At 42.9% G+C, this 26,521-nt stretch overlaps 1 protein-coding gene across 6 annotated transcripts in view; it reads right to left on the bottom strand.

Moving 5' to 3' along the window:
* Positions 1-26,521, bottom strand: part of LOC118279689 (cilia- and flagella-associated protein 410) — a 47,102-nt gene that overhangs the window by 11,154 nt on the left and 9,427 nt on the right. For all 6 annotated transcript variants that reach the window (XM_050702756.1, XM_050702754.1, XM_050702759.1 and 3 more), the window contains exon 2: positions 2,722-2,787. In XM_050702756.1, the coding sequence (XP_050558713.1) occupies positions 2,722-2,787 (66 nt within the window). The remainder of the gene's footprint in view (positions 1-2,721; positions 2,788-26,521) is intronic.

The following is a 26,521-nucleotide window of genomic DNA, read 5'->3' as shown; positions in this document are numbered from 1 at the left end:
CGCGGTGACAGTGCGCGGCTCCGGTGCCGGCGCCACTCCGGTACTTTCGATTCGCAACACTACACAACTCTCCGCGGCCGCGGTCGCCGGTACTTGTTTACATCCTTTGTTGTTGCACCGTGCGATCACTTGAGGTGTCGTACCGAAGTAACATAGTCGACTAGTACCATCTTTTTTTTTAAACGTTGCCCTACATTTCGATTTCCTCCTGTGTCGTGGGTACGTTTACAAACATACAAGTTCACATACACATGACACCCAGACCCGGAATAACAATCTGTGGATCACACATAGAGTTGTTTCGTGCGGGAATCGAACCCGCGACACGTTGCAGTCAGTTGCCTAGCCACCGCGCCAACTGTGCAGTCAATCTAAGTAGTTGTGCTTGCAATGCGTCACGAGCTGCGTGCGTTACGCACCGCACAATGGCCACGGTACAAGGACCAGAGATTTCTCCCAAGACTCCGCGAGAAACTGCAGCCCTACATAACTACACAGCATACTAACGATATGTCTCCATCGATAGATGGCCATTGTAACGTAACCATCGGAAATATTACTCGTACAGCTCTTGGCTGAAGCCAAAATTAAATGTTTTTATTATAAAATCACATAAACGAGAAATACCTAAATGTCTATTGTGCAATGAAGTTGTTTCGGTAATAAAGTGATACAACTTTTTGTGTGACATTGGCCAAAGACACTGCGAACGAATACTTTCCCACACAACAACAAGCTGGAAATATTCCCTAAAAAACATAACGTTGTTGTCTGTAGCAGCAGAATTATTCGATTTTAAACTTAATTGCAAAACAATGAAGTTGAGAATGCATTAAACAGCTAGCTTGATGTAGTATCGCCTGTAGACAACAATGGAACAGCTGTCTTGTAGAACCAATTACGTGAGTGTGAGGAGCAGACAGAGGGAGGGAGGGCTGCGAGGGGTGGCGGCAGACGGGTCACGACCTCCGTGTGCCCGGCACTCCCGGCTTAGGGATGTAGGAAACTCAATTACACGGGACAGCTGTTTGAAAGCATCGTCGAGCTATACCTAGCTCTAAACTATATGCTATCAGAGGAAATTATCAACCGAGGCATTTGGATAGAGATTTATTTACGACAGTAGTTGTGTAGAACTTCAGTTAACTGATGCCAATAACGGAGATCGATCCAGAAATATTGGATACAATTGGTTTAAGCCCGCTACAACCTCCCGAAACCGCTGCAACTCCTATTAACCCGGATCGGCAGTAGATACAACCATGAAAACAGTGAAAGTTTAGTACATCACAGATCAGCTTGATTTTGGCCATAAGACTGCATCCATATTCCATACTGCACCGGGATCCGTCAAACAGTTACATAAAGCTGTCAGAGCTGCCAGCAGTAGTGTCACTCGTCACTCATCACTCAGTTTGAGTGACAAGTGTCAGCAGCCACTCAGTGCTCACTGTATCGCGCAGTGAGGCAGCTTTCACCGCGAGCATACAATCAGTGTCGGCACTGTCCGCCTAATGACTCGCTGTTAGTGATCGATGGCGCCACCAGCGTGCCAAGTACCAACCATGTTGTACTGAGACAATATTGCTCGATGTTTTAGTGTTGAAGGGGTTTTTTTTGAGGGGAGAAAATCATCCAATGACTACTCTCGCCTTGGGCGATGCGAGAGGGAGTGTCAGACTCTTACTGACTAAAAACCACCCCGTTCCTACTCCTGCTTTTCGAGCCAGAGCCCCGGTAAACCCGCTAGGCAGTCCGCAGCTCCGATAGTGTGGAAGGGTACAGTAAGAAGATTGCATTCTTAATTTAGAATTAATTCTTATCTTACGTACAAAATGGGCTACTTCTCTTCGCACTTGAGACTTATCTGGCGTTGCGGGTGTCAATGGGTCGCGCTGATCGCTTACCATCAGGTAATCCGTCTGCTCGTTTGCCTCCTATTCCATCAAAACAATGACTCCTTTACGTTCTGGTATAGCTCTTTAGTTCCTAGTGAGCCAGTACTTATGTTGCTTGGTGACTGAGACTACTGAGTGTACTGAGGTATGGCGGCGCGGGCGCGGACCCAGTCGCGCGGAACCGACGAGCTTTGATCGCCATTTCGCACACGTTTTTATCGCTTACTTCACTACACATCAGTACCTACGAGTGACTACAGCTATCTATAGGTAGGTACTTGATACTTGTATTGTATAGTGCCAAGTACCGACCGAACCAGATCGCGCAGTAAACCAGTTCGTATTGTAGTGCATCGAGCTGGGGACTGGTTGTTCCGGAGGTCACCCACTACTGTGTGTGGGGAGGTTTTTTTTTTTTTTTGAGGGGCGAATATCATCCAATGACTTCTCCCGCCTTAGGTGAGGCGAGAGGGAATGTCAGACTCTTACTGACTAAAAACCACCCCGTTCCTTCTCCTGCTTTGAGCCGGAGCCCCGGTAACCATTTACGTTGTCCGCAGCTCCGGGTGGGGAGGTGCCTCTAAGGGCGCGCCACTGTCGATACCGGCGCGTCACGGCCCGGGTCTGAATAATAGGTACAGCCGGTAGTAAACACCACGTGTACTAGTGTACACTGTATTGGACGCCATCGCCAGAACAAATAAAGGCGAATATCGATCGAAGGTGTAATGGCTGCCTCGCCCTCACACCTGGTGCGGGTGCGCTCTCGCTACTGTTACGGTAATTGTGTCCTTATTGCTAGTGTAGTATGGTCGAGTGTTACCTGAGCGCCAGCACCTCCACGTTGGGCATCCTGCGCAGCAGACTGACGTCGCCCAGCTCTGCACCCCTGCACACAAACAAAGATACAATTAATTAGCTGTAACACACACAGATGTAATCTATTACTAGGAATAACATAATTTTGGCGACCTCATTGAAAAGATCTCCGAAATTATCAATGTATAAATAAAATGAAACCTAAAGATCCTAGTAGGCAACCAGGGGCCTTAGTCTGCTATTACAATTGTGTCACAATGGTCGATCACTGAACAATTGTAATAGCAGACTAGCCTAGTAGGCCCAGAGTCTGTAGTTGGTACAGCAATTATTAAACTAAGGTATGAGCGTGTGTAACATAAATGTCAAATGCTCAATAAACAGTGCTTCCTCTCCACACACTCGAGACTACACAAGGAAACACATTAACTAGTTAAGTATCGACAACCGCGATATCCGAAGTTAGAACCTTTGATGTTACGGAATTCGCAGCACGAGTACCGACAGTGCAGTGAGACGGAGCCAGGGTTCCTGCTTGTTATAGCTGTAGGAACTGAGTATAAATAACCTTGATATTATGAGCTATGAAGTACTGGAATACTTGCGATACCAGCGGCGTACATAATTATGTATGTACACAGTACGTGTGTCGACGTCGGCTGTATGGGAGCGGCGCGGCACGATTAGCATGGCGCGCTAATTACTCGCCGGTGACATGTCCCGAATAATTCTAATAATTGTATTTTACTAACGAAGGCTTTGGAAATAAGCTCGGTGAGCTGTATTCACTGGTACATTGTGAGCTTTTTTTTTTAGGAGGGTAAGTCATCCAATGACTTCTCTCGTCTTAGGTGAGGCGAGAGGGAGTGTCAGACTCTTACTGACAAAAACCACCCCGTCCCTACTCCTGCTTTTCGAACCGGAGCTCCGGTAAACCCGCTAGGTAGTCTGCAGCTCCGGATCAGGCATCAGCCCTACTGGGCCCCATCTGTGGTGGTCTGATGGCTCTTTGAGGTGCCCGCGGAACGCTACGCGCCGTACGCACGGGTACATTGTGAGCTTACAAATGGGTACAATGCATTACCGTCTCGTTGGTTGCAACCATTATGACAAGCTGGAATAGTTACACCCATTGCTGGCCAAAGACCTCTCCCGAACGAGGTAATTGTTAAATTATAGCAAACATCTTGATTCATGATTGGGAATTACCCCACGCTTGGCAGTTTGCTTGGGTGTCGCAGTCGCAGTTAGGTCATGGAAGGTACAGAAATACCTGCAACCAGCTTCTAGATAGACACCAGGGTCTAGAAGCTGTTTGTAGACTAGGGACATGCTTGGGGGCAAGATTCATACTTCATCTACTTGGAAATGAATCAGAGCTTCTATTGGTACCGCCATGAAGTAAGCTAGTTATTATTGTAGAGTTTAAAACTCGTTGGATCAAACATGGAGTACACGACGTGTATGTACATCGGTGCGGTGTGAATGTAAACATTCCCGGAATAATTGTTATTGTTGCCACAACAGGGGAACACGACTCCACGAGACTGTCGGTACATCACACGCCTACTACAACCACTGCTCCTGTACACCAAGCAACATGTACGTTGTACAGTAGCAACTATAACTCATAGTTTAAAACAGAGAGAAAGCATGAAGCTTAGCGCATCTGACACATGAAGATCAGGGGGCTTACTCTAATTCAACGAACGAATGAACGAACGAAAAAACTTCGCAGATTGCATACTACAATTCTATTTATTGCGAACTTTCGTGAACTAAAATGAACGAATGAAATGAAGATAAATAAATAGGTTTTAATATGAAATTAAAACTAAAACGTTATTTCAAGTAATTCTATTAGTAAATCAATAAAACCTACGGCCGAAGATTAAACGAAACTTCAGATTTGAGAACCAGAGTAGGCCCTCTCAGATCTTTAACGAGATTTATCTCGAAAAGGAATAATTTCCATCCGCCTCAATATGTACGATATTGTTTACATTTTGGTACGTACCACGTGGCGTACAGTGATGTAGTGCCGGCAGTGTAACAATATGTAATAGTGTTACGTGGCGCTACACACACACATACACACACTGCGGAAGTGTCGCACAAAGCAAGGTCGCGTGCCGGCGGTGTGGCCGTCTCGGCCGGTATCGAACCATCGATCTACAGTCGGGAATGCATCAATAACAATACAGTACTAATCCCAGAGACTATGTACTATAAGACGCAGACAGGTCCGGAACACGCTTGTGACTCCTCTAGTGATGCGTCTATCCGTTGAACCGTTTAACCGCAATCCACGAAAAAAAGGTTTCCAATCTTATTTTAACTAACCTAACAAAAAATACTCTAGCTTGTAATATCATCATTCACCGAATAACTCGATAGCAGTAACATTGAGTAAACTACCGCCATACCCTGGTCGCCCTACCTCAATAATGATACAAGTGTGTGTATGACTGCCAATTGCCGGGGTGTAGCATCTTTATTTTGTACGGATGGAGAATCATCCAATGACTTCTCCCGCCTTGGGCGAGGTGAGAGGGAGTGTCAGACTCTTACTGACTAAAAACCACCCCGTTTCTACTCCTGGTCTATGTCTAGTCACATATTAGACTGCACGGTTGGTGCGGTGGCTGGGCAACTGGCTGCCGCACAACGTGTAGCGGGTTCGATTCCCGCACGGAGCAACTCTTTGTGTGATCCACAAATTGTTGTTTCGGGTCTGGGTGTCATGTGTATGTGAACTTGTATGTTTGTAAACGCACCCACGACACAGGAGAAAATCCTAACGTTTCTCAAAAAAAAAAAAAAAGCTACAAATCTCCAGGTAACAAATGGTAATGATATAGCAAAGAGCAGTGCTAGTTACTGGTGTGCACAGTTACGTGCGGGTGACTGCACCGTCTTGACATTAGCGCCACTTATAGCACACCATACATTGCGACACCCCGCACACCTCGCCACACGACTACACACTCTATGTCAACACGCGTATGATTCAGTTTACAGTAGCCGAGACATAATCAGGTTATCAAGACTCCCACACGCATTGTTTATTGCTATTTCATTAAGCGATGTTCCACAGTTTAGTATTTGGTGTGATTACTGTCAAGTGTCAACAGTCCCATGTATAGGTGCGACCGAGGTCTACACAACAAGCGTTCCTTACACAGCGAGCGCTAACAACTTTTACTGATTCTTTTTTTAAGGCCTAAGCTGGTATACAGGCAGACGGATCACCTGATGGTAAGCAATCGCCGCCGCCCATGGACACCCGAAACACCAGAGCCATTACAAGTGCGTTCTATTCATCTCCTACAGTTGGAATAGCCAGGTAGAAGCCCTCCGGCCGTATAAGAGCATTCCCGTAATGTGAAGAAGATTGGTCCAGTGGATGTATTCCGCGGAGCTGCAGACAACGTAAAAGATTACCGGGGCTCCGGCTCAAAGCAGGAGAAGGAACGGGGTGGTTTTTAGTCAGTAAGAGTTTGACACTCCCTCCCGCCTCACCCAAGGCGGGAGAAGTCATTGGATGATTTTCCACCCTCAAAAAAAAAAGTGGATGTATTCCGGCCGATGATAACAGTATGACGTAACAGAACGTCAATGAACATTGTAACACATAATCACACACAAACATTTAGTGACGTCATCGCTGCTCGTGATAGCATAACCTTGACTCATCACCTGAGTAGAGGACATAGCTTTAGTTCAGCATACATTGCTCAGCAACTACACGCCATCACGTGTAACTGCGGAACTGATGCGGCAGTGTATACCGAAGTATTCATTCAGCGTACATTGCTGAGTAAGTACACGTCACAGTGTTTGACTGCGGAACAAATGCGGCAGTGTACAGCGGCGCGGGGTCATCGACAGGCGAAAGTGAAACGGTGTCTGTGCGATACCAGTGTAAACTGACCTTCGGATGTGCGGAGAGATCGTACAAAGCGAGACCATGGTAAACTGGTAGGTAATCTGTCAGTGGCTACTCGGTGCTATACCAGTGGGGACTGAGTGTACTGAGTAACAAACAAGTGACACGCGAACTACTGGTGGATTATATTTGGTTAATAACTGGGGTAATTGTACGACAAATATGAAACAATATCAGTTTGATACAGAAGACGTTGGTCGAGAGCTCCTTGGATGTTGAAGGCCACTGAATGCTAACTCAATATAACATCACAAATCTTACTAGTCAGTCAAAGAAGCAGACGGAGATACGCGATATGGAGAAGCACCCATTCATCAGTTAGATATATCAACCAGTCTTAGGTAGCTAGTAGTGAATGAGTATATTAGTATGTCGCTTTATACTGGGCCCCATTACAGACTCTACAACACAACCTGGGAATCAAACCCAAGATTCCTCACTCTTGCGACTTGCGACCACTTGTCTAATGAGCCATACAAACAGACAGCTATCTAGTAGATAGGAGTCCCCCAGTACTGAGTGTAGTGGTAACGGGCACCACTCGACATCGCAACTAGTAGTACCTACTGTAGTACTGTAGTACTCGACTCAATTGTAGCTGCAGGGTCATTCGCCTCCGTGGCGGCGCGGAACGTCGCGACAACCCTACCGAGACTACTATCGCATTTGCAACCTTATTCACTTCGCAACAAGACAGAATACTGGATATCAAGTGTAATGGAAACAAATGCATTTGATTGTAAACTTTGTATTGATCTAAGATAAGGTAGAGAATTGAATGTGACAGCTGACAGTGAAGTTTGGTCTTTTTCTTAGGGATCCGTGTAGTGAGTCCGCTTGGAAGTGGTCCAAGAATTGAATAATGTGTAACATCTGACAATATGATGCCGTGACACAACAAATCACCGACTCAACGACTGCTCGCTACGACTCGATACACTTGATCACATTTCGCTAACTTCTAAAAACACAGTCACACATTAACTTGTCATCAACCGCAAAGCGAGGTTCGCATTTCGTTTTCTTTAAAAACAAGAATTAAAAGTTGTTGTTTTCGTAATGTACTGGGGGCTTTTAAACTTCATATCCACATACACATTACTCTCAGACCCAATTTAAGTGCACTCTAAGTAAGCATTAGCGGGTTTAGGAGTAGAAACGGACGGTTTTTAGTCAGTAAGAGCCTGATACTGTCTCTCGCCTCGCCCAAGGCGGGAGAAGTAATTGTATGAATTTCCCTCTTCAAAAAAAAAAAAACTAAAAAGTGCACTCTAATTGCAGAAGCTTACCATCCATCCATATCACGAACCTGCAACCCACTATGCAGTTGCATCACGAACACGAACCACCTCCCGGTCACGAGTCACGGCAGCACTGAGCAGGTAACTATACGAGTAGCTCCCACGACAAGCCGACACACGCATTTGTTAAGCAGTAATTACCGATTCCGCACACACAATGAGAAGCAACATTGCACTACTACTTCTGAGTTTGTTTCGGCATTTCTTCTCAGAGTAGTCCGATAGGAAATGCCGGCCTCATCTAGCTATTTAAGAGATTGACGCGTAAAAGAGTTACATTATAACCTATTTGCAAAAAAAATATCATTTTACTGCAGCCGCAGCGAGTGGCACAGCACGCACACTCCGCAGTCAGCAGTTGGCAGTTGGCAGTAACTACCGACAGCGGACAGGGCATCGGTTCGGAAGAGTACACACGGGTTGTATAACTGTTGTATAATGACAAGCAGCACGCTGCGGGTAGCGCAGTGGATGGCAGACCGGCTGCTGCGCGACACGACACGGAACAAGTATTTGTGTGATCTATAAATTGACATATCGATAATGCCACTGGGTGTTACTTATATGTTTGGAAACTTATCCTCTCAGGGGAACTGAAGATATTGTAATTGGCAGCAGTTTGGTTTTTGTATAGGGCACCAAAAGACACCGGTGACCAAAAGGTGACCAAAGCTGCGCCCGCCGTCCATTGACACCAGAGCAGTTATAGCTTATAAGTGAGAGATCTTTCTAGGAATTGATTATTTGCGGATGATGTTCATAAAACTTCGTTTTTTGATTGTGTACAATAGAGCAGCACTCACTAGATACCCCCATCAAAGGCAGGTGACTGACCTACGGCGACGTGGTCAAGTTAGGCAAGCTGTGCATGACGATGGGATGGTCACACTGTGTCGACACACTGTCACATCGGACATGGCGGTCACACGGACGTAGCGGACGAGTCGCGTGGAGGACACAGGGCGGGGCACTCACTGCTGTCACATAACAGAAATTAATAATACAATTTGATGATATTAAATGTTTAATGTATGTCTTATATTGAATCACAAGGTGAGGGCGCTGTCATCAGAACATTTCGCTGTTTCTCTAACAGACATACGATTAGCAAGATTTCCTAATTTAGGCTTTTCAATAGTTGTTACAAAGAGAACATGACTTCTAGTATATTACAGCACGTCCTTTTTTTGAGGGGGAAAATCATCCAATGCCTTCTCCCGCCTTGGGTGAGGCGGGAGGGAGTGTCAGACTCTTACTGACTAAAAACTACCCCCTTCCCTTTCCTGCTTTGAGCCGTAGACCCGGTAACCTATTACATTGTCCGCAGCTCCGGATATTAGAGCACGTCCTGCGGCGCGGTTAAGGCAACAATACAAACAAATGCGGTCAAACCAAATCGTTTATTGAAGCATCGATTTGTCGACCTATATTGTAAACAGCAAGTCATAGCGCAGACAATTAGCTTCCTATCACGGCAGTCCATTTGTCTGCGAGTACAATGCCGCGACCCGGCGCCACCTGCCCTCGGCCGCGGCGCACAAAACATCGGCAACTCATGGAGCGTCGCCTGACCGATATCTACGAGCAATCGGTGGCAACATTCTGGAACGAGCATGTATTGTGTATTGAAGGAGCTATACAGATACACACGTGGGTACGATGTTATAATACTACGTAACTACACTAGACACGTGGTGTTTACATACAGGTGCTGTATCCAGGCAGCTTGCGACTTCTCCAGGTGATAGGGCTGAGGCTCCGGAGCAAGTCTATTAAGAGGACCCGGTGCCCCTTACAGGTGTTGAGGGCCACCGGGGTGGTTTAGTGAGGTAAAAATCCTACACTCCCTAGTCTTTTATACCCAAAAAGTTAGGCACTTTTTGAAGGTTTCCCCCGCCATCAAAAAAAGCATAAGGTATACCTTTATAGACGCTGCATAGGTAATGTGACGGTCAGATGCCTTTGACGTGTTATTTTACAGCGGAAAGAATTACTTAATATACAAAATGTATCTGTGAATAATCTATAGATAGCATTACATCGAGTGTGTAAGTAAACACACAAAGTGTGGTAATGATGTAAGACGTCCATGTATCAATGTCGGGCGCATGTAATATTCATGTAATATTCATCGATGGGACGGACCCACTCGCGCCACTCCACCAGTCGGCCAAGCCGTGTCACCTCGACGCGCGGAGTATACAGCCCATGGAGAACTACACAGAAAAACATATCTTTAGCTAATAGATCATCATCTAATCAGCATCTCTGCTAGTACAAGTAGTACCTGCTTCTACTGGAACAAAAACGTTACAAAAACTCAAGATATCGAACTGGACTAAATGTGTGATAAACAGTGGACTAAACTCATTTAAGTCCACTCAATGTCAGAAATATCACGGCAGACAAAATGGAAGTCAGATGAAGGAATCAATTTGACAGCTTCTTCAAGGATTGGCGCAAAAAGTTTTATAGCAAAGAGAAGAGGAGTCTTAGGGAGGTCTGTACTTCACTGTGTACTGTGCAAAAACTAAGAACCAAACACGTACTTAAGTATCTTTAATAAGTCACCAGACAATAATTGCAGTATGAATGGACGAGCGTTGCACTCCACGCTGTGGGTACTCCGCGCTGCAGGCGGCGGCTCATTAGGCATCGGTCGCGTGTCGCGTGCGTCACGCACCCATTCAATATATCTATTAGTTACCATTAAACTATGTACATAGTACATACATATACAGCACTATGTACATGTCATGTAATGGCTAACTACCATCGGTCACCTACAAGCTACTCGTTAACATACCACAACGTCATACGTGTAACATAAAGCACAGCTAATATAGGACGCCATGAACACACACAACGAAGCCTTTTATCCCCGAAGGGGTAGGCAGAAGTGCATATTACGGCACGTAATGCCACTATACAATGTAACCCACTTTTCACCATTTGTGTAATAAGTCCCATGTAATAGGGGGTGAGCCTATTGCCGTATACTGGACACAATTCCAGACTCCGTGCTACTACCGAGAAATTTTCGAAAATCCGAAAAAGGCCCAGTAATACTTTGCCCGACACGGGAATCGAACCCGAGACCCCGTGTTCGGCAGTCGCAGTTGCGACCACTCGATCAATGATACAGTGTGCTAAGCACGAAAACTATCGAGAAAGTATTCGTATCGCAATCGACAGAATTTTTTATGACATTTGAACAGCGCCCCTACCGTGCGTAAAAGGAACTAAATATCGCAAGCACGAATGTTTTTGATAACTATCGTATAGTAATCGTATCGTATTGGTATCGAAACCTAGAACATTTTGACACAAATTGGAAGCACGAACGAGCTTTTGACGTACGGTAACGTAAATTTCGAAAGCTGGCTATCGAAACGAGTCGAAACATTTGTCACTGAGAATTTGTTGGTGAGAATGGTATCGAAATTTGTAATAATACAAAATATATTATATTGTGAAGTCAGTGAGTGCTTGCAGTGATTTTTATAAAATGCCAAGACCGTCTTTGTACCAACAAAGTACAACAAGTACTTACGATCGTTAACAACGATTGTACCAACAACAACGAATACGTTTAAGGGTTGTTGGGGAATCGGGGATTGAGAATATTAGGAAGGGGGAAATTGGGCCTCCGATAACCTTACTCACACAACAAAACAACGTCAGCATTGTTTCACGTCGGTTATCTGTGAGGCCGTGGTATCACTCCGGTCGAGCCAGCCCATTCGTGCCGAAGGATGTAATCCACAATAATAGGAAATAAGTAAAGAAAACTACTACTAAAAACATTTTGGTGGACAGAATAAATAGACTTCATAGTTATTTCAAGTGTTTTATTACTTTTTTCTACAAAATCCTCTTTTTATAGTTAATAAAATGTATATACATATATAAATAACTTAAAAACTATTTTATTCTAATCTTAATCCCAATAATATATAATTTATTTATTTATTATTATAAGACATTAATGAAAAACAAGATGAAGACACAAGATCATGTGGTAATGCCAATTATAGACATGTAGTTACCACATTCACAGTATTGACACAGTTAGAATAATTATTATAAATACAATGCCATTAACAATATTTTGATAATATTTTAAAATAACATAAAAACAGAAAAATTCAAATAAATATAAAATTCTTGTCATTCTCTATACACATTTTAATCAAACTCACTTTAGGTTTTTTCACTGGTGGAGGATTCCAGCTATCTTCCTCGGATGGAGGATCGGTGGTGTTGGTGGAGGCGCTGGCGAAGGGTAGGCTTCGTGAGGAACAGTGAGTGGTGTGGTAGGAATACAGTAGGCCCACTGCTCCCAGTAATATTGGACTGGTCCCACAAATATTCCAATCTGTAAAAAGATAATACATCAAATATTACATTACAAACATTGTTTAAGTATCCGCTGCTGCCTGAATGGCTCCTTCTAGGGGTTTGCACCGGAGCAGTGAGTACCGGAGAACAACCGATAAAAGTACTCGATTGAAATCAATCGGTTGTTAACCGATTAAAGTCCGGTGATCATATTATATCTAAATGGAATATTTTTATGTAAAAAAATATTATTTTTCAATACTATATTGATACTACTAAAATAATAGAAATATTTATTAACCATCAGTTTTTAATTTAATACATAATTAAGATAATTTATTTACTGATTTGCTTCTTTCGAATGATATTATTTATTTCGGTCATCAACTCAAAGCGCTCTTGGCCGTTTATGTGGTTCAATTCCCTTGCTACTAGCTTTCCAAAGAGTTCAGGGTTCGTTGAAGTCCAATTTTATTATCTATTCTGTTTTGTTTTTCAATTAATAAAAACTTGATTTGAAATTAATGGTTTTCATCACCGGTTATCACCGGTGAATCTCCGGAGATCGGCAAATCACCGGTGAATTTCACCGGTACGCCAGATTTCGCTCCGGTGCAAATCACTAGCTCCTTCCATTTGGCCTGAATGTAACTGCCACCCCGGAGAGGGTTTAGACAAATCTCCGTTAAATTATTGTCCATCACATAAAAAAAGGGCTAATCAAAGAAACATTTAGAAATCTTTACTTACTTTTGCATAAATTCCACCATTAGCTCATATTGGAGTTGAATCGTCCTCATTTTAAATGTAACATGTTAAAATTGTTATTTATTTACATAAGATAAAATAACAAACAAACAACCGGCAAATGTCAAATGTCAAATACGACGTTCGGAAATCATAAAAAAATTTATAAATTTATGAAACTAAGTACTTTTTTTTCATAGATAATGTCACGTTATATTTCTCTTAACTCGCTTTAAGTACTTTTTGCACATAATTAATATTTATTTAATTAATATTATTTCATAAAACGTGTAGACAAAGGTTGAAATATATATATAAATTTAATTTAGTTTTCAGACGAAATCTTTATGCCCAACAAGTCATTCAAATCGTTCACTTGGCTGCTTCTCTAGTTTACATTAGCATGACGTCACTATCGAATTCGATGCGAGCTCTCGATAGTTGAAAGAATAGGCTTCGTGCTGCCACACTCCGTTAACGTCTCATGACGTATCGTCATCTCGATACGTTTACATTACGAATGCGATAGTTATTCGTGCTTGGCGCTCAGGACGCCATGAAATATTAACTAAACTAAACGGTATTGCTTTTGTTGTCTAACAGAACATGACTGTAGTGTGACTGTACCTACCTATTTCTACCAAGGTCCATAGATCCTCAATCCTTACACCGCTGTAGTGCAACACCAAGTTAACCACCATCACCCCACCATGAAACGACCAATGATTACCATACATGTAATTACCGCGGTTCCACGCGTCTCCCATCCTGTCTGAATGCATGCATCCGCCCGTACACAGATATTACACAAACAATTACATTCGCGCCGCACGCACACATGCACACGCCCGCCTTATACAAATAGCGTGCAGCACGCACACCACCGTGGCTAATGCAAATGGCAATACATCGAAAATCGATAGAAATAAATGTTTCATGTAAAACAATCGCATCAACCGAACAGTGAATGAAGTAGACAGGAACTACACTTGCTCACGAAGCGACGCCAAATACTTAAATCACCAACTAATCTCAACATTCATTGTTTGTGCAGTGCAGTGCTATGTATTTTTTTTTTACATTTAATGGGCCGACGTTTGGCCGCTATCTCGCCTGATGGTAAGTGATGATGCGGCCTACGATGGAGCACGACTGCCCATAAGCAACCTATTCACTCGGGCTTTGAAGACACCCAGGTTATACCCATCAGGAAACACAGACTCCGTATGATAAAGACACCACCCAAAACATAAATGTGAAAGGCTGCCAAGTTCGATAATATTTGAATGCTTCGCCTATAAAAGAAGTGAGATCTAAATAAGTACCAAGTTCCATACAAAGACCTCAGTTAAAAATGATATAACAAGTTGGCAAGTTTTCACACACTTTGTTATAAACCTACTAAACGCAATGAGTCAAGTATATAATTTTCTATTAAAACTTGCCAAGTTATATCATTTTTAACTGAGGTCTTTGTATGGAACTTGGTACTTATTTAGATCTCACTTCTTTTATAGGCGAAGCATTCAAATATTATCGAACTTGGCATCCTTTCACATTTATGTTTTGGGTGGGATTTCATTTATTTTTGTAAGGTTTATTTTCTTTTTTTCTTATTTTACTTTACTTTGACTAAATACAAACCTTCGTAAAGAATTTTAGGTCGGTACGACCATTGGAAGATATAGATAATTTTTTTATTTTAGTTCCTTAGGGGTATGAATTTAGACCTTCATTATTTTTAAAACCGACTCACACTTGGCCATTTTCAGATTTTTTCCTTTACCTTGACCTAAAGACCTACCTCCATGCCAAATTTCAAGTCAATACGACCATTGGAAGTGGTCTAGGTTTTTGATGAGTGAGTGAGTGAGTGAGTCAGTCAGTGAGTGTATAGTAAAAATAGCGATTTTCTGACGTCAATATCTCAAAACCTACAATAGGTACATTAATGAAATTTTGTATTTTAGATAAGTAAGTAGATCTCGACAGATACTAGAAATTTCATATGCGTAGATAAAATAGATTTTGAGTTATAGGTGGGTCGAACTTGGCCCGAAATGGTTCGTGTAATATAACCCACGGCCGGTGTGTCGGTTTTTTTGCTCGAACTTGGCGGACACACTGCCGTGTGTCTAGATTCTAAATACCCAGTTCACAGACGGCGCTTAGATGGGACAAACTAAGCAACATTCACCGCGATGTAACTACCTAACTATAGGTATAGCTGCTCAATGCAAGTCGAATCGGTGGAAGACGTACATTTCTTGCTTAATTTAGAATTCGCAACGAGATTGGCCACGCATGGTACCAGGAAGTGGGCGCGGATCCTCGCGCCGCCGGCTGTGGCGAATGGACGCGGTTTTGGAAATGCTAACTATGAAGAATAATATAATCCGTGCGGCAAGACTAATGAGATAATAGCAATACAGCTTCATACAATATTATATGCGGAGTTACGTAGACGTGTCATTTGCGAACCATTCACCACCATCACCCTAATTAAATATGCAAAAATATAATTGGAATATTTTCCACCAATCAAATTCAATAAGTACTTTTATCGAGATGTCACCATACGTTTCTCTCATACAGCTACAAAAATCTCTCAATTACAAGAGACGAGATCTGTTCTAATCAAGCCAGGCGCGGGCGACTCAAGGAACCTAGCTTCACAGACAGACAGACTGACGGTCAATTCGACGTTTCAAAAGTGCCTAATTTAGGATTAATTGAAATAAATGCTTTGACTTTGACTTTGAACGTTGTTAATGGCTGTCATATTACACGCAAAGTTCAATATTGAAACAACTTGGTTTTTTGACTAAATAAATCCCAATTCCATTAAGATATCAGTTCACTCCCTCCCTTGCTCCCAAAATGTCCCGAATTCATAACAAGAGCCACAAAACTCGGTGCGTGTGAGGCCACTGCAGATACACCCGCGTACAAGGACGGACGCGGCTTCATTACAGATATTGCTGTTCCAACTAAACTGGCAGCTAGTACATTAGTTAGCCAGTAGCGGTGTCGGCCTCGCGATACATTATGACAGCAGTCCTTCACCTAAATCCGCCGTTACACCTTGGTTGCTGTTCTCCGTATCGACCGCTACAAGCTCACACAGATAGCTTCCACCGCCGCAGCAATAACTCCCACGCTCCACTGTAAGCCCACGCGGGTGGTGCTGTCACTGACGTCTATGGAGTATATAAGAATGGGACAAGGTCTTAGGACAAAGTCGTCTGTCCTATACTTTTCTATTCTATGAAGCGTAGGAGTTAGCGTTTATGTCTTTTGTCTAGCGCGAAAAACTATTTAAATTCAATACGTTTTTTCGATATATCTAAAACGATACAATATCAATGAATATGGTATGGTATTGCAAAATTGTGACGTTTTTTCTCGTCAAGAAATCTGATAGAAGTTGTAAACTTTTAATTTTGACTAAGGAAACCTCTCTATTGACAAGTACCCAATTTTATTGGTCCTGGAGTCTCGTGCACTGATTGGCAGACTAGATTAGAGATCAATAACAACAGATGTCCTGCCCACACAGGGCCGCAGCACGCCGGGCGCTGCCCCGCCGCCAGCGAGCGGCCCGCGCGGCGCCCGCACTTGGCACGCGCCGCGCCCTACTTCTCCACTGCTGACTAATGACCCACTACTCCACACTGTCACTCGTGCTATTCCTCGTCTGATTCCTGGAAACGTGTCGAGGTGTTACTGAATACAATCGAGTATTTTTGTCGACAAATTCTATGAAACTGTGTGGGAGTGTCTAAAGTGTCACAGTAAAAATAAAGGTGTGAGCAATACTTACTATTATTCATTTAGTTATTTTAGGTAAATATTGCAGGATGACTAGAATATTTATAAAGTGTGTTAGTCCTAAGATTACCAATGTAAGACCGCAGTAGGATAACACGGAAAGCTTTTATACCACAAGACATCCGGTTGAGCAAAAGCCAAGAGCAAATCGTAAACTGCAATCAGTGAGTATGGTCAGTAAGCATGGTCGGTCTATTGCAGATATCGACGATATCAGTTCCAACATCGACACAATCGGCGCTAACATCGGTTCCTGCACGAGCGACCACAGCCTGGTCCCGTCACCGCGGAGAACAATGCTGCAGTAGGCGGCCAAGGGGACGGTTTCTAAACACCATGACAGTGCCGACAGTGGTGACCTCAATTCCAACATTTTGAAATGATCATGAACTTTATAGTTATGTAACGCGAGAACAAAGATCTGTCTGCAGTCTTTGTGTTCCTGGTGATAAAAGAATGGCTTTGTTATGGTATTAACCAATTCTTAGCGCAATATACAATGTGACTTTAACCCGTTAAGGCTGAATACTACATCTAATTTTATCGAAAAAGTCGGGGGTCGAAGGGGTCGAATCCCCTCCCCTAAAAATTATGGCTATTTTAAATTTTTTTTACTTCTTGTGATATCAAAGGTTGTATGTGTCGTAGAAACAAAAACAAAAAACCACAAAAGGTAGCTAACAACCTTGGCTTACTTTTTTCATATGTTTAATAATGTTTTGGTGAAAAAAAAAATCATTTCTGAATTATTTTTACCAAAAAATCACTATATTTCAATATTTTCAATTGGGGGTTCAACCCCCATATTATTTTTTTTGTCAATAAAATTTGATGTAGTACTCAGCCTTCTTAGAAGTCCCGCCCCTTTAATTCCACTACGAAGATAGATGAAGTCTGCAGTCAGTCACTCCAACACGCGAAGACAAATCATTATCACTGGATGCATCTAGAAGAAAGGAAACCGTACTCGATAGCTCACTACTCACCAGCAATATTAGGGGCCCTTGTTCAGCAATATTTTTTATGGAATAGATGGAAAATGAGCATTCGGATCACATGAGGGTAAGCGATCAGCGCCGCCTATGGACACCCATAAATGTCTTCAGGGAGAGGATAATGCTTCGACCACGTAAATCACTCGTTTAGCAGTATGGCCAGTATGACGGCGTTCTGCGTCACCACACTCCAAATTAAGACTAGGTAATGAGCGATATGACCTATCTACACACGATGTAGATAGTTTAGTTCTCCAAATAACGTCATACATTTGATATCCTATTGGGTCGTGAGTGCGGCAGTACGCTGACCTGCTTGGCGAGATACCTCGGAAGTAGATGCCACTCGCACAGCAGTGCGGCACTGGGAGTCACACACCTCCACTTTTATAGGCAATACGTGTGCTGTACTAACAGCAGGCTAACCTAATCCCATCTGTCGATTGTCTTCAATACATTCCCAACTTTATTCTTCATGGAATACAGTCTAAAATCTTTCGATATCGACTGGGGTAGCTTGACGTGCTGGCGTGTGTATCTTCTTTAGGTTTATGAGGTTATTTATTTATGCTGCTGGATATCACAGGCACAATGGCTGTACACCTACATAATACAAGACGCTGTCTCGGCTGGTATCTGACTTGTTATTTACGAGCGTACTAAAGCGTGGTCCTATAAGGCACTCGGCCCAACGTCGTGAGTCACACGCACAAGGCCACGACACCTTTGGGGCTAAGTTCGCAGTACAGGCAGATACAGTACTCAATGTATGACCAGTTACACTCCGACACTATTTATAGGACATTCAATAAGTGGTTTGCGGTTATTTTGTGGAGAATAACACAAAAAGTTCTGTCACAAGTATTTTTAATCCGGATTGGAGCGGGTTGAAGCGTGGGCGTGTGTGATGTGCCATAAAACAAATACCCAAATTGTGAACAGAAAACTTAAATAAACTTAGACATATTTTAGTGAGATAAACCGACAAACGAGCAGACTGGGTTGCCTGATAAATGATAAGTAAGCAGGCGCCGCATATGCACACGTCGAAAGGCAGCATCCGGAGTTACAAGTGCGTTGTCGACTTTTTGGAGCCGATCTTTTGTAGATAAGGTATAATTTGCCGACTGTAGTCAATTTCATATACATTGACTCGATTGGACTAGTTAATATGATATCTAGCTCATAGCCTACAGCACTGCACGCCTGCACGGTGTGTCGCGAGCGGTCAAGGTCCCGGCCAGCCGCATGGCAACAATTCATCAACAAACGTTCTACTTCCACGAAGTCCACCACATGTTCCGTGCTGCAGGCTCTATACTTAGCATCCACGTCGCTACCGGTGAGTGACTCATGTTGGTTGCATGGGTTGCTACAACCTACACACTTCCAGTTCTGAGTAACCTAACTTGGAGCTGCGGACAACGTAAAAGGTTACCGGGGCTCCGGCTCAAAGCAGGAGAAGGAACGGGGTAGTTTTTAGTCAGTAAGAGTCTGACACTCCTCTCACCTCACCCAAGGTGGGAGAAATCATTGGATGATTTCCCCACTCAAAAAAAGGTACAGTTCTGAATATTATGAATTTGAGCATATTTCTTCAGCTTCCGTTACAATTAGACAATCAGACAGACAAGTAAAACTACTCCTGTAGCTGGTCTGACTCCAGAGTCTCTCTAATGCTAATTTAAAAGCTGACGTGCTTTAGTAGCATGACTGTGACATGTTTGTTTACCATTCCCTTGTTTACCTTACACTCAACATTACCATGTACTTAACTATTGACTTCAACAATATCGTTTTAAAAAGGCAGTGTATTGAATATCGATTGGCATCAGGCCATGTTTTATGTTGGCAGCCCACGCACAGCTCGTACAGCGCCATAGAAAACAAAGACAAATTCCGTCCACTTCATAAAGTAATATTCCCTATTATGTCCAGCCAGTGGGCCGGTGGACTGGTTTAGTTCATATTAGTGACGCTTTTAGCGACAACATCTGGTGTAAGATGGAATAAAGAAGATTAGCAATATTTGTTACGAATTTTGACATCCATTTACCAATCACTACATTGAATAAGACTGGGGACTATGCTAAACCAAGAATGGGAGGCTACCGTGGGTTTGATCATCAGATGGCGCTAATCTAGCAAGAAGTCTTTTTGTCCAATCACAGCAGCTGTCAAAAATGGAACGTCCAATGGTGTGACACTAGATAATTCCCTATTGCGCAATCTGGTGAGCAATGGTACAGAAGCCCCCATTGTATTGTGAACCTGATTGCAAAAAGAGTAACCTATGGAGTTTGTCGCTCGTTCTTCTCCATAGGAATCTACACTTTGGAACGAGCAAATAAAGCAACTAAAGAACTGACCGACAGAATGACACTATTAATATTTTGTTTGACATAAATGATTTTAACTTTGACTGTGACTTTGAAAACTAATGAGTAATCCATTGGCATTCTTTCATCAGCAATCAGGTGCGCTGAGTAACACAAGGTACTGTTGATTTCTACAACAATTTCACATGAAGGTATGACGTCACGGATAGCAAGTGACGTCAGCATTAACCTTTAATATAACTGCATTTATTTATGTATAATTGCGGTTTAGGAATACAACCGCGTCACGGCAAATGACTGAACTATGACGATGAAACAAAACTTTCCTTCATATCATCTTAGTCATAACGCCCAAAATGAAATGCATTTAATAACATTGAATACACGGTTAGTGCGTTCCGGTTGCCACGCAACGTGTAGCGGGTTCGATTCCCGCACGGAGCAACCCTGTGTGTTCCACAAATTGTTGTTTTGGGTGTACATGTCACGTGTATTTGTATATGACATTGTGAAACCCACGACACAGGATACGAGTATGGGGTAAATTTTAAAAACGAAGAAAATAATATGCATTTAATAACCCTTCCCAGCACCATGTGTTGACCGTGATTAGTTGTAGCAATAAACAGAACACGGCGCGGGCGGCGGGCGCGGGCGGCGGGGGGCGCGGTACTATCGCAGGGGTCATCGCCCTGTAATCACTGCGCGTTGCCCCTTGCTGGAAGTACCCGCACTCTACTTGAATGGAACCTTCGCAGGTACGAGTCAAGTGATAGATTAAACAACAAATATTGATGCGTTTAGTAATAACGGTTATAGTTCATTTCGACAGTTTCTGTAGTGGAGAGAGGAGTGTTCACAAAAGCAACTTACATTGTACAGAGAGAAAAATCTCGTCTTCCATTCCCGAGTCAGCCAAATTATCATCGGTTTCCCAAAACTGTCAGTAGAAGCACGCAATAATAATATCGTCTGTTCTTTACGTGGTACTTACGTACAACAAAGCCAAATGTGAATATAGCGTCTTTTTGCCCATCTTTATGTAAAACAACAGAACCTGGGAAGGTGTGAGCAGTAGCCACCAGTACCAGTAGCTGCCGGAGTACCATCTACCAGAGACCTTCAGGCAGGAGGTGGCCTTACAAGGCGCGTTACTCAGCGGGCTCGCCTCCGGACAATACTCATTGTTTACTTCCACACACAACGCAACACCACACCTTACCTTCATTAGCATAAGGTTCATAATCGCTTAACTCGGAGTATAACTTGCATTATGCAAAATGTAAAGGGCAATTATACAGCTTACTAGCTTGACATAAGGTACATTATTGCCTGGCAAGTACAGAGTATAATTTGCAATACGCAAAATGCAGCGATTAGCGCTATGGTACATAATGTAGTATTGTTACTGCGAACAGATGTACACTCCCGTGTGTAATCTGTATCAGTATCAATACGTGGCTCAATTCCATTGTTTGTCTTGTAATCACTGAGGCGGTGAGGTTAAGGGCATCATTTCAATAAATAAGGTAGAATATACTATGTAGTTACTAGTAGTTTCTTCTAGCGGCTTCGACCATGTTCCCGTGTGGTAAAAAGCCAATGTGTTATTCCAGAACATTCCTGTACCAAATTTCGTCCCAATGGCTTCAGCCGTTTCGACGTGTTTGGGGAACAAACATACACACAAACTCACTCACAAACATTTGCAATTACATATAATATTAGTAAGATACTACCATATAGATATACTTAATTCCCGTAATGAGATGCACCCGCGATAGTTTCAGGATACAAGCACAACCTGACACAAAACAAAGGGCGCTACTCGCTAGTATTGACAAAACAATGAGTAGACCACTGAAACCATTTGTACTAAGTAATAAACTTGTAAGTAAACAGACAGGTGACAAGGAATTAGTTTGCAAAATAGATAATATTAACACAAGACGCGCATGCTTACATAACTGCTAGAGTATTAAAAACAAGTAATTCTCACACCAGCCAACAGCATCACAACAGAACCTGTATCAATTTGAAAGTGATCCGAAACAAACAAACGTTACGACACGCGACACACCGCGGCCGCGGCCGGTGGAAACAGTGACCACACAACAAATGGTACCAAGCCAGAGATCATTGTGGAAAGCCGAACTACTACTGCTCTACTAGGTACTGGTAGTATTAGCGAAGTTGGTGCTAACAACAAGAGAGTAACTATATTGATCTGAAAAGTCATTGATAATAACAATCATTCATTATTTCCCGAAGAAGTCAGACGTTTTACTAACTCGCCAAGCGCTCTCAAATCAAATCTTACTTCATCCAGTGTACAGTGTGTTCTACAATTTCAATACAGTAATATGTTTCAACTAAGGGCCCATAGTTTTGGGCACCGAATAAGAAGTTATTATATTTACATAATATTGATATACAGTAAGTTCAGAAGTACAGCAGCTATAACCAGTACAAATCAAAAAACCGACCGACACAGCGAATCTCCTGTCTTAGGGACAGGAACCAAATTGTCTTGGAACGCAAGTGACTACCATTTACTATAAGAAGATAGAAGACCCATGTAATCATCAGTGAGCTTATTGTTACACAGACAGCAAACTTTACTGTGCAAAATCTGACCAGGAAAACTCAACGCTATCATAATATTATCAATCCTAATTAGTAAAAGCTGACCGCAACCAAGTGTCGCATAGTACACACAGATAAGCGCCCGACCGGCCTATACCAATACTATAAGATAAACCGTGAACAGCTTTCACCGATAAAGCAAATCAAACAATTTGGGCACTCGACGAGATTACAGTATCGATGGCACACACACACACACGGGGCGCGGCGCTGACCTGGATAGTGCGCGTCCTTCCATATCTGTGTACAGGTAATATCAGATAGTTCGCGAACAAATACTACTACGTTTGTATTGAGATAGGACCCACGCTGTATATGCTGGTTTGGAACGCGATAACTTCTAGTGACTCAATCTAATTCTACACGATTTTAGTTTGAGTTCCGTCATCCACATCTTTCTGTGGTTAGACCTGGCATTCTTAGAACATGGTGCACGAAAATAACTGTCCACTTCATCATCATTCATGTCATTTTCCTCCGTCGTATCTGTGCACGACAAACTACTTTAAAAAAAAAAATTGTTTCTCAAACATTGTCATGCATACTGCACACATAATTGAGACGTCCCCAATAAGGTATAAAAATACTTGTGATGGGGTCGCCTCGTAACTGCCTTTACTTACTGTGTAATTTTACAATGTTGAGTAGAAACCAGTATGATAGAGAAATGAGGTGAATTATTTTAGAACAGATTTTAGAACTTCTGACCCAATTTCTAAGCAATTCTCACCATTAGATACGGTTAAAATTTCCAATTAATTTACATTTAAGAGGTACAGCAGTAGGAGTTGTGGTACGAATACTATAATAAGGAATGGCTTTAGTTTTGTCACAAAGTAAATATTATAAGAGCTATGCATACACAAGCTTGATTAAGACATTTCCGCATATCTCAGTGCGAATCATAAAGCAAATACTTGCCTTGGTACAGTCAGTGGATCACATTGGATCAGTGGATGCCTACACTGCTACACTGCGGTAAGAGTGCCGAGGCCGCAGCACCCACGTGCCACTACCATACAAGGCTGTATGCGCGCCCTGGGCGATGTACTGTGACGTCACTGGCGTGGTGACGACACCAGTAGTTTGCCGATTCCTGGTTCTCCAAAGTTGTCGCGAGAACAGCTCAAGTACTTCAAGACAGGTATGGTAATGCAGGACCAGGAAGGGCTTTATGCGTGAACAATGACTATGTAGACTCAATTAATTACAACACATAAACTTGAACATACGGACATATCGAGGCGCCTGTCTCCCCCATTGACGGACAAACAATGGACCGCCAGACGACATGACGTCACACAATAAATAGGTAAATGAAGACAAATTACTTATTACCAACATCGGCTGTTTGTCGCCGCGATACAGGGGCCAATGGCAGATAGCATGCACCTCAACAACTGCACGACAGATAACTGAGTGAACAGAGATATATATAATGAAAGTAATTCATTTCACTGAAACTTCATTAACATTTTAAACAATATAAATCAGTATTTCTTTAAAACTAAAAGTATTGCCGTAATTATTGACACACGACAACCAACCATATAACATGGAGATAGAGTTGAGAATAGCGCAGTGGTAATTGGTAATGCACGGTCGGAATCCGGCGCAGGCGTTTGAGTCATGCGCATGAATCAAATTCTCTAATTAGATGAATGTCCGCGGCCGCGAGTCAGGGACCGGAGCGCGCCGACAGACACAAGTGTACGATTATTGGCTACACACAACAGATACTACGGCGCATGATTTGATGGGGTCTTTGCCACGGTTTCTTTGGGACCGAAGGAAAGGACGGGAGGTATGGAAACGTTTTATACCGAACGGTTAAAGGTTCAAGACGGTCTTCTCGGAGTGAGATACTAACTATAGTAATGCATATTAGTTGTACAGTAGGGCTGTGTCCGAGAGCAGAGAATTACGTCTCCGTCATGATATTTAATTGCCCCAGAAGCAGCCAGCAGCATTCATAATGAATGGAAGGATGTCGTAACTGTGAAAGTGAATCGGCGGGTAATCTGCCGAGATGGCGCCGCGTACGGTCCGCGGTGACGTAACGGCCACGGCACGACTCCGCCGGCCACTCTGGTGGTCAGGCTGACTACTGCTAATTGAGGTAATGACTTGCTGAGAGTACTCGGGTACTGGGAGGCAGCCTCACTATAACTATTACATAGTGGATTGTTGTTCTCGTCAAGATGCCATTCTCCAAATCAAAACTGAGTCTAAATAAGTGATATAACTAGGTGCTTGCAAGTTTTGGTTGATGGACCCAAAAGAGACTTCTGAACGCCTAACAATAAAATATGCCTATCTATCGGTCACTTAAACACCCACTAACTGTGGGAGTATGCAACTAAGTGCGCGCTGACATTGCGGCGGTACTGACATAAACACAGTCGTTGCATAATGCTGAATGCAGATACAGTTCGCTTTGTCTCGGCCGCGCGGTGACTCACGCGCAGGGCACGTGGGCAGTGGACGCGATACACTTTACGTACGTGCTGCAGGCTAGACATACTAATTCGAAGCCTAAATAGGTACATACAGTCATAGAAAATTACTTCAAAGGAATATGGTTTCAAGTTTTCAACCGTCATAACTTTAATTAGCTCTTTCGGTTTAATTTCTAGGAACTATAGTCCTTTGTATCTTGTATGGTCTGTAATTGCGTACTAAAACCTAAAATTGCTTGCAGCCACTGACAGATGAATCCTTTTGATCTAACTGTGTCGGATGGCATAGGAATCCAAGACTTCTGTCAAATGTGGATAACTATTACGACTATTCAGCAAACCCGTCCTAAATAAAAGAAGCCGTTCAGCAGAGGACGTATAACAATTATCGCTGAACTAATTGCAGAGCAAGAAAGAAGTAAGATCTATTTCAAAATGTCAAGCAAGTCAAGTTAGTCAATAAGTTGTAAGTGTAACACATTGCCAAAACACGAGACGTCGCTTGACAAACACGAGTGGAGGTGTGACAGTGTGACACACTAGTCACAATGCTGTCACTCTGTATGCAAGTAGTGTATTGTTCTCCGGAGCACACAGTTACACAACACAGCTGCAGGCGACACACTAGCTACAAATAAGTCCCGCGCTATGTTCAAGGACGAGGCGGCCGGTGTCGAATCGAAAGTGACGTGTGCGGCGCCTGCTGGCTAGCTAGAGTAAAAGTGAAAACGATCGTCTTTATAATTGTGTATAGTTAGTTATTACGTGGTGGTGAGGAGCGTCCGCATCAATGGACGGCCTTGGACTGGATTCTAGACTAAATGGCTCGAAATACCTATTGTTTTTATTGAGCTCGTACATGCATCATAGCAATTAATTAGCATATTTAGCTATGACATTTGGTGTCCACTGTGTTCAGTCATAAGAGTCGGTTCTATCGTTAAGTATATTGTAGAGTCCTGGTTAGGGAAGTAACTAATTGCACATTTTGGCCAAATTGGCCACGTTTGCGTGACAATGTCAGTACAGTCAGGTCTCAGTGCTCCCACACAAGCAGGAACTTAGCCATTACGTATGTCATCACCGGCGCTTCTTTGTGGAACAGCTGCTCGTTTACTTGACTCATCAGACTCGTTCATATTGTATAGTTCAGGTAAACTACGTATGTGGCTTCGCGTGGACATAAAATATGTCCT

This window comes from Spodoptera frugiperda, chromosome 22 (assembly GCF_023101765.2).
Source record: "Spodoptera frugiperda isolate SF20-4 chromosome 22, AGI-APGP_CSIRO_Sfru_2.0, whole genome shotgun sequence".
NCBI lineage: Eukaryota > Metazoa > Arthropoda > Insecta > Lepidoptera > Noctuidae > Spodoptera > Spodoptera frugiperda.
The sequence above is the reverse complement of the archived record's forward strand: the minus strand, read 5'-3'. Positions and strand labels throughout refer to the sequence as shown.